The sequence below is a fragment of the Chanodichthys erythropterus genome, chromosome 8 (assembly GCF_024489055.1).
Source record: "Chanodichthys erythropterus isolate Z2021 chromosome 8, ASM2448905v1, whole genome shotgun sequence".
NCBI lineage: Eukaryota > Metazoa > Chordata > Actinopteri > Cypriniformes > Xenocyprididae > Chanodichthys > Chanodichthys erythropterus.
The window spans coordinates 21,235,576-21,245,629 of NC_090228.1; the positions used below are offsets into that span (position 1 = coordinate 21,235,576).

At 36.5% G+C, this 10,054-nt stretch overlaps 2 protein-coding genes across 5 annotated transcripts in view; both read right to left on the minus strand.

Annotated features, from left to right (window-relative positions):
• Positions 1-2,203, minus strand: part of taf3 (TAF3 RNA polymerase II, TATA box binding protein (TBP)-associated facto) — a 52,053-nt gene extending 49,850 nt beyond the window's left edge. The window contains exon 1 of the mRNA XM_067391098.1: positions 1,913-2,203. Coding sequence (XP_067247199.1) covers positions 1,913-2,078 — 166 coding nt within the window. The 5' untranslated portion in view covers positions 2,079-2,203. The remainder of the gene's footprint in view (positions 1-1,912) is intronic.
• Positions 2,204-4,032: 1,829 nt separating this feature from the next.
• On the minus strand, positions 4,033-9,966 carry atp5f1c (ATP synthase F1 subunit gamma). 4 transcript variants are annotated; one of them, XM_067391099.1, is made up of 9 exons: positions 9,879-9,966; positions 9,402-9,448; positions 9,102-9,233; positions 8,802-9,006; positions 8,536-8,679; positions 8,383-8,447; positions 7,059-7,214; positions 6,817-6,913; positions 4,033-4,258 (listed from the first exon to the last, which is right to left on the minus strand). In XM_067391099.1, the coding sequence occupies exons 1-9, from the start codon at positions 9,917-9,919 to the stop codon at positions 4,255-4,257; spliced, it is 891 nt and encodes a 296-aa protein (XP_067247200.1). In that variant the 5' UTR covers positions 9,920-9,966; the 3' UTR covers positions 4,033-4,254. The 4 variants fall into 4 exon arrangements, with proteins under 4 accessions (XP_067247200.1, XP_067247202.1, XP_067247201.1 ...); XM_067391101.1 differs by having other exon boundaries at positions 9,402-9,436; positions 9,879-9,964; XM_067391100.1 differs by lacking the exon at positions 4,033-4,258 and having other exon boundaries at positions 6,813-6,913.
• Positions 9,967-10,054: the final 88 nt, after the last annotated feature.

Sequence of the window (10,054 nt, forward strand, 5' to 3'; positions counted from 1 at the left end):
TTTGCAAACATGGCATTTAAACATTTAAAAGCACAAAAGCAACAACACATGAACAATGTTTTGAACACTCTCAATTTGACAACAAGCAGGTTCAGATGTATTTGCTTTATTACTATATGCACACATAACTGAAAGTGTAGGCCTATCTGTTTTGAATCAGGGTTAGTTTACCCAAAAAATGAAAATAATGTAATTTATTACTCACCGTCATGTCGTTCTACACCCGTAAGACCTTCGTTCATCTTCAGAACACAAATTAAGATATTTTTGATAAAATCTGATGGCTCTGTGAGGCCTCTATTGAGAGCAAAGCCACTGAAACGGTCAAAATCCATAAAGGTACTAAAAGCATATTTGAATCAGCTCATGTAAGTTCAGCGGTTCTATCTTAATATTATAAAGCGACAAGAATACTTTTTGTGCGTCGAGAAACAAAATAAAGACTTTTCAACAATATCTATATGGGCCAATTTCAAAACACTGCTTCATAGCTTTACGAATCAAATCAGTGAATCAGAGCAGTTTAGCCGTTTGATAGGAGATCAGAATCACTAATTCGACACAAAAGATTCATAAAGTTCCAAAGCTTCATGAAGCAGTGTTTTGAAATCGGCCCATATAGATATTGTTGAAAAGTTATTTTGTTTTGTTTTTTGGTGCACAAAAAGTATTCTTATCGCTTTATAATATTAATATTGAACCACTGAACTCACATGAACTGTTTCAAATATGATTTTTAGTACCTTTATGGATCTTGAGAGTTTCAAATGGCTTTGCTCTCTATAGAGGAGCCAACAGATTTCATCAAAAATATCTTAATTTGTGTTCTGAAGATGAACGAAGGCCTTACGGGTGTGGAACAACATGAGGGTGAGTAAAAAATTAACCCTAAACTAACCCTTTAACTAAAACTAAAATTGTTACTTGGAAAAGTTAGAATAAAATAAATGTTTTTATTTCAGCTAGTTGCCAAAGCAACATTTCTCATTTCTATTTAGTTTTTAATATGAAAATGAAATAAAAACACAAACTATATAATAAAAAATAATAAAACAAAACAAAATTACTGTTACAACTTTAAAATGAAAACAAAAAATATGAAAGATAGTTCAAGATACTAATAATCAATACTAAAATAAAACTTCCAAAACACATATTTATGAAAACTTTCTAAATATGGCCATTTAAACACACAAAAACAACAACACATGGACGCCAATGATCAATGTTTTGCAGACTCTCACTTTGACAACTAGTGGATTCAGATGTAAACATATTAAAAATGACAAAACCAACAAAATTACTAAAACATTAAAATCAAAATTTAAACTGAAAATACAAAAACTGTTTCAAAGTATGATACAAAAATAATACAAAAATAACTTGTTTTGATCTGCACACACATATAATGCTATAGCTTACTTCATCACTATGGCAACAAGTGGGAATCCATACTCTGCATCCTTGCAAACTATTCCACATTATCCGATTTAAAATGTGGCAAACATTTCACACACCGAGAGGGATACTATCTTACATTCCACTTTATTTTGAACAACATGCAGCCTTTTAAAGATTTGTTAGCCTAAATAAACAGCTAACTAGCCTCTGGTCAGCTGTCAAAACATACAGACTAAGTAAGATGTTTAATGGCTAGCTTCAGAACTAACGTCTTGAAATAATAGATACATTAAGAATCCAAAGAAACTGAATAATGGCAATTCGTTAATACATTTGTATCGCCATAACAGCAAAAACACAATTTGAGGGGCTAGTTAGCTTAGCACGCTAACAACATTGGTAGTGGGCGGGGCTTAAAAACAAACCCACTACATAAGGCACACTACTCCAACACAGACTGTTATACACACAGACTGCTTTGAGGGTCATGAAGGAGTGTTAAATGACTCACAGAGCTCGGAGTATCGGTGGCAGCTCCGGGCCAGCTGCTGCACGTATCTCTCCAGCACATCGGACAGCAGATCACAGGCGCTCAGCTGCACCGCATCCCAGCCCACCGCCTGACACATCTGCGCCACGGACACCCGCAGCAGCGAGCGAGCGTAACTCTCACACATCTCTCCGCTCCCGAAAGCCCGCTCTCACGGCGCCTGTAAAGGCTTTGTTTTGATCATTCACATGAATACGGGCATTGGCGCTTCCATAGGAGCCGCCATCTTTACTTCCCAAGCGAAACATTGCGGAGCAATCGATCACGCATGCGCAGAAGAGCAGAGAGTCTGATCGATTGTAGCTTGCTCGATTAGACCGCCTACACATGTCGCGCAGTGAGGAAAAGCAGATGGTGGTTGGTTTGTAAAGCCTTGAATCTCTTTTGGGAAAGTACTCTTTTTATGTACTATGTATATTTTGTGTGAATGAAATAGATTTTTGATCATTACTGTAATTTTGATTATTGATTTATTTTATTGTATTATTTTCTTCCTTGTTCTCGACTAGACTTCGTAATAACCAGTAGTGATTGGAAGGCTGAATCGTTTCAGGCCTGGGAATCATTTTTCGAATCTTTGATTTATGCGAACCGGTTCAACAAACGGTTCAGTTGTTCTTTTACGTCATCACATGAACCTTAAAACACACACACACACACACACACACACACACACACACACACGTGTATGTATATATATATATATAATATATGTTGTGTATGTGTGTATGTAAGGTTCATGTGATGACATAAAAGAACTGAACTGTTTTTACGATTACAATAATAAAATTATATATATACACACATATATAATTTTATTATTATAATTTACTGTATTGTACTAGATTATTTTTTGTTTTTCTTACCTTTGAGTGAATTTTCTCATTGTATCTTAGTGTATTTCTATTCTTTTATATTGCATTAATAATAATATTAAAAATAAAAAGTGGCATCTAAAAAAATAAAACTATTTGTAGGTTTGCACTATTAAATGATTTATTAAAATATAATTTTGTGTCCCAGTTTGTTTGTTGCTACTCAATGTCCAGAGTAGTATTTACCCCCCAAAAATTGTGAATGAAAAACAAACCAAAAAAAACATGTGAATATTTTGGGTTTGCAAATATCATCCATATATTTTACTCCAATTTATGGTAATAATTTTACTGTATTATTTAACATTTCTTCTACTATAGTAATAACATGGCTATGGTAGTTTACAGAAGAATTATGGTTACCAGTTATTTTATTAGTTTTGTGTAAAAGTTCATAATTTATATGATTTACTCATTTAATTTGTATGATTTTCTCAGAAAAGACTATTTTATAACAAAAACATCCATGTCCATATCTGTGGATTTTTATTTTGAGATATATTCACTTTTACATAAATGTAAACTTCAAGCAAAATACTTATGATGCGAACCATTTTTCCCCAAATAAAATGCTTACCGAATCAAAGTTCATAGTGCACTTATACTAAAAAAAAATAAAAAAACAATTACTACTGAACTCAGATGACTCAAAAAAAAAAAGTGTCTGGGTATGGTGATGCACATCAGTTCTCAGATGATAACCATCAGAATCTGAGCTCCAGTGGCAGCTGATTAAATAATACATGAGTGACCCATATGGTCAAACTTTCTACTTGTCCATTACTTTAATAGATCAGACCCTCTTCTACAATCAGTGACCCCCAAATTCACCCTTTCATGGATCCAGACACCCAACACCGCAGCTCGATCATTTAATCTGATACTGTGGTGGCTGGCCGGGCTTGGGTTTCAAATGGATAACAAGGAGGCTAAACTTGTTTTGATTGGCAATTATAAGAGAGAACAATAAGGATGCCGTTAAGTCAATTGGGTTTATCAGTAATCAGTTCAGAGTAACTTAATACTGTTTTAAGCAAAGTACGTAAACGCCAGAGAGGGTTTATTGGAAGGATTGACCTAGTCTTCTGTTTTGGCAGGCGTCTTCTCTTCAAATGCTCTGTGTATTGATAACCTCGGAGCGTAGCCAAGCCCATGGCTTCAAAGAAGAGTTCAAGAGCTTTAATTCCAATGGAAAACAAGCACGAGTCGGGAAACGTATTTATTTTCTTAAGAGGACATCAAAGCTGATCAGTACATACACTACAAATAGACAGGAGAAATCAATGGATGACGTTTCTCTGTATGAGGTTTATTTTTTTCTGATATTGTACAAAGAGAAGCACATATTTATTACTGAATTCTACACCAGGTGACTGAACTGGAGAGAACGAGCGCCAGAACCACACCGGAAGCTTACAGGGATCCACTTTATCTGCAACGAGAATAATAAATGTGTTTAGTAAATTTCCAACATCATTATGAACTTGAAGACAAGTGTACAGATTAAAACAAACCAATCTTAGAAGTAATGCAAACACTCTGAAAGCCTGTTCACACCAGGACGAACGTTCAGAGCAAAAACATGTTGCGATAAACATTTTTCATATAAATGAACAGCTGTTGATGCATCTTATAAGATCGATATGAACATCTGCATGCAATTTTTTTTTATGGAGGGGTGTTCTAATTTCTTTCGTCGCACTAAGCTTTGCGCATTTGGTCACTTTTGCGCAGGGTTGATGCGGTTACATAAAGCTACAACTTGGTGGTGCTCACGAACAGACAACTGTGCTAACTTAGCGATAGTGAATAGAGAAACTCGCACACCGCAGTCCTTGGTTGCGTCCAAAATCATATACTCGAGTAGGTGCTTATTTTCGATGAGTACTTTGCGAGTGCTAAAAAAAAGCTATGTTATCATCATATGACCTACCAGCGTGTGTGTGTTCGACTTGAAGCGGCGCTGTGCAGACCGATCGGTGGTGATGGACGATTTCGAAACCTTTACGGATCTTTAGTTTCGAATCATTGGTTCAGAGCATGTTTCAAACTACCCAAGTTACGTGATTTCAGTAAACGAGACTTCGTTACGTCATAACTGTTCGAAACGTTTCAAAATTTCAATGGTTCACCACTGGGGGCGATCTCTGTGAACCCATGAATCATGCAGATTCACTGAGATCACCCCCGAGCAGCAAGCGTCTGTCTATTACCTAAGTATTAAGTGTCTAAAAGTGTCCATTACCTGATCTCTGATGAGTTTTACACATTTGTAGATGTCTTAATGAGGCATTTGTATAATTAAAAGGAATAGTAGTTAATAGTTTGTTTAGCTGACCCATCCATAGAATAAACAAAACAAGCTCTGAAAATTGATCAAAGAATACATATTATACAGGCACTTAATATTTATGATTAGTTAATTGCATTTGATTATACTTTCAATAAAACGTTTGCAATGGATTTGTAAAAGCTGTTTTGATGGATGTTTGGCATGAGTTTTTGTTGCATTTACACTGTTTTGACCAGCATGTGGTGTTTTGAACGTGTCGAAACAATGAATCATTTTGCAAAGCAATTTTGAACTTTGAAAAGCTTTGTTTCTCCCATCACTACCAATCGGTGTATGACATCAAAGTACAATTAGAAAGCAGACTGGTCCTTGTTTACTGCTGTATTTATGCTGTTATAAAAGCGCCGCCTACTGGCAGTGTGTGAATTTGCATTTTCATTCAGCTCCTCTGCCATACTTTTTGCCATATGCATTGGTCTAGACAGAAAAACTGCATTTGAGTTTTTGGAATAAGATTTTGGAACATTGAGTTTTCCCCCTGTGGTGAAAAACAAGCTTGTAATGTTTATATGTATTATATGTATATCTAATATGCATTTTATTTTTAAAACTGCAGTAAACCAAAGACCGTCTCAAACCCGCGGTTTGTAATTGCTGGCGTTTCTGACGTCACAAACTACCTTGTAACCAATCACGTCAACGTGCCGGCGGGCTTTAGCTTATTAACTGACCGTGCAAGGGAGTCTCAAAAGAAGGTTATCCCGGTATATTAAAAATCGGGTAGATTTAGCAAAATGGCAGGTGTATGATGTATATTATAATGAACTATATGCCTTTCTCCACTGACATTCTGAGGATACCGATTGTTAGAAGGCAGCTGACTCAATGTGAAAATGGTTTGTTTAACATTAGCAACACATTATTAGCTGTTTGATAATGTATTTAAGCAAAACACTGATCATATAAATTACCGTTATGCGTCCGACGTTGTAAAGAGCGATACCATTGCACAGGGTTTACCTCGGTAAGTTGACCGAGTGGATCTTGTCTGAGCTCATGCAAGTGAGTGGAGGTGGGGCTAATTAGCATATTCATAGATCCATGTATATTAAATAAGGCAAGGGTGTAGTTACATTCAAGCTATTTTAAAGGCATGAAGAATTTTTCAGAGAAAAAAAAAAACATTTAAATACATGATTTTGGTGATCAAAGATGTGTTTTAAGGGATAAAATTGTTGACTACAGGGGGACTTGAATTTCCCCATTTTGACAAAAACTAAACTACTTTGAAACACCAAAACCCATTAAAAGAGCCTACAACATGCAAGCAAAAAAAAAAAAAACCTTAACAGGAAAGCTAAAATCTATTGCCTGTGCCATTTCTCTACACACACAATATATCCTACAGTCTGCTGCAGGATGCTACCTTAGTCATGCCTCAGTCCCTGTGAACGATGAATGCATGCATATTATAGAAAGTAAAGGGCAAGATGAAAAATTGATTAATGTGGGTTAGTGAAACTTAAATGGTGTTGGGAAGAAAAAAAAAAATTTAAACATTGGCAATGTCGTGCCTGTACCAGAACTGGGCATCAGAAAAAGTTATCCATTTTATGTTATTATCAATAAAAAGAATGAAGGAGGAGAGATGGCATGGGTTATTAATGGAATAAAGAAAAAATAAATAAATTCCTTACAGAGCAGCAGCTCCAGAAATGATCTCAATGAGCTCCTTGGTGATGACGGCCTGGCGGGTTCGGTTGAAGGTCAGGGTCAGCTTTTCAATAATATCAGCTGATGAATAGGAAAAATACAAGATTGCAAATGAGAAAAAAAGGCAAGAGTAAAAATTCTCAAATTTGATCATTGATGATAGTGATCACATCTTAACAAGGAATATAGGCAATAAAAGTCCTTTGAAACCGAAAAGACGACTCACAAGCATTCTTGCTGGCGTTGTCCATAGCGGTCATCCTGGCGCTCTGTTCACTGGTGGTGGACTCCTTCAGCCCATAGTAAATGACGTTGACCAGAGCAAACTCCTGATAGTTCCTCAGCACATCAGCATCAATGTCATCATAGATGCCCATGCTCTCTGAACAACACACACAACAAATAACTGATTGATTCTGATTGTGTCAATTAATTACATTTTAGAGCATGTAATGATGGCTTATAAGAGCATGACAGATAAAGTCATCTTGCCCAAAATCATCTTTAAGAGTTAGTTCACCCAAAAATGAAAATTCTGTCATTAATTACTCACACTCATGTCGTTCCGTTTTGAAGAAATTTGAGAAGTACAAGACTCCTCCATAGACAGCAATTTAACCAACCCTTTTAAGGTCCAGAAAGATGCTAAAGACATTGCTAAAAAAAAAGTCAACATGACTACAGTGGTTCAACCTTAATGTTATGAAGCGATGAGAATACTTTGTGCGCCAAAAAACAAAATAATGACTTTATTCAACAATATCTTCTCTTCTGTGTCATTCTCGTATGCTGTTGACGTTCATTGCTTCAAGGTTCTACGTCAGAACGCCGGCTCAGTATTGGCTGACGCTGTACATGTGAGCAGCATGACGCACACGTGCGATGCTGACGCAGGAGCCTGCATTCTGATGTAGAACCTGGAAACACTGAATGCAAACAGCGTACGAGAAGTACCTTTTTAGACCTTGAAAGGGGTGGTTAAATTGTCATATACCTCTTGAATTTCATAAAATATAATCTTAATTTGTGTTCCGAAGATGAATGAAGGTCTTACGGGTGTGGAACGACATAAGGGTGAGTACGTAATGACAGAAGTTTTCATTTTTGGGTAAACTAACCCTTTAAAATCCAGCAAATGCATGAAATAAGGCTGCGTTAATATACAATAAATCAGTATATTATTGATATAATTTCTTATAGGGATACATTAGAATGTTTTCCAAGTAGTTTAATGAAAAAAAAAAAAGCAGTTTAATAATACTGTATATTTGCAATATTGTACATTTGCAGCATTTTAAATATTTAATCATTTACAGTATGAAAAATTAATGTGATTTTCTAAAGATTACATTTAAAAATGTTATTAAAAGATGAACTTTAAGTGAGAATTAGATGATGGTGAACTAAATATAAAAATAAGGGCAATAAAGATGCACAATTATTTAAAAAAAATAAAAATAAATAAATAATAGAGCAATAAGCAATGGCACATGATACATGCCATGATAAGTATCCAGCCCAACCTTTAAATACTAACAATGAAACAATACCTGAGCTTGCCACAGCGTCAGTGGAAAATACAGGTTTCTCATCGGTCTTGTATGAAATCACAGACCTGCAGAGGACAAAAATCCACAATAAAACCAAGATAAAAACCTTTTTGCAGTGTTTTTGTTTTATTTTCAGTGCAATACATGACAAACCTGAATCTGTTGAATACAACGGTTCCCTGGTCAAACTCGTAGCCAGAGTCCAACAGCTCTGTGGCAATGAGAGAAGCATCAGTAAAAGTGGGAGGCTTGCGGCCCACCTCCTTGCAGTTGATCAGGATATGTTTGCCATGGGTCCTGATGGATTACACAAGGACAGGGAGTGATTAAAGCAATGAAAGTAATATTTGAAACCAGCACAATGTGCCTAACAAAATGACTGAATGAGAATTACAGAGGCAAGACTGAAAGAGAGATACCTGTAGAGCAGACCTCTGAGTTTGTCACCCACATTGACAACCATGACCTCTTTGCCAGCACCAGTGAGCCTGGCGATCTCACTCTTCATGGCTTTGGCCACACTGCTGTGGATGGCACCACAAAGACCACGGTCAGATGACACCCCGATGATCAAGTGCTTATTCTTGTCTTCTGGAGCCTTGATCTCAGCCTTCTCATAGAGTGCTAAACAACACAATTATGAAAAAAATAAGTATCCCAAAACATTCAAATTGTTTGAGCATAATAAACTTGACTTTTGTGGATAATAAACTGCATACCCATAGCGCCGGTGCCATAGACACGGGCGGGCTTCAGGGATCTCTCAGCTCTAGCATACTTTGCTGCTGCCACCATCTTCATTGACTTGGTGATCTTCTGGATGTTCTTGATGGATTTCAACCGAAGGGTGACTGGTAACAAGACAATACACTGGTCAGAAACTTCATACTGTCAGTTATGTATGACAACATTACTGCAACATAAATATTAGCGAGCAAGCAGATTAAATATAGCAAGAAACTGCATTTATAAAGACTCTAATGTTGACCTTTTATAAAGGATAAGGAAACTTTACTTACTGTCCTTCAAGGTAGCCATGTTCCTGACCTGCCCACTGCAAGAGACGCTTTATAAAGGTTAATTTCATCCACAAACACAATATAATACAATAACTCTTTGAATAATGATATATCAATCAATATGATAGCATTTGTGTTACACTGAATGTAGTGAAAACCCTGCAAAACGACACTTATTTTGCGCCATGACACAAGATAGCACGGTTTCCATACAAACATGTCATGATTCAATTTATAGGTCTATACGCAAGTATTTATTCAGATTATTACCATTAATGTAATCATAATAAATATGGAAATGTCGCGCGCCGCTGTCATAGGCTTAAGCACACTGCGGCCTAAAGTTCAGCACGTCCTTGCTCTATCTCAGCTGCATTTCATTGCCCAACTAACACATTTTCGTGTCATTTCATACAAATGCAAATTAAATGCACGTTTTTGTAAAATAAGAGATTGTATAAATCAATAAATTCTCACCATTGTGGGAGGAACACCGCCGCGCTGGTCCTGGCGAACATGATCACTTCAATGAAGGTCAGAGCCGCCGGTCTGCGCAGGCGCAAATAAAGTGCAGAAACGCGTACTCATTATAATCTCGCGCTATTACACGTACACACGGATCAGTGACGAAACACGCATAGCGAGGGATTCGC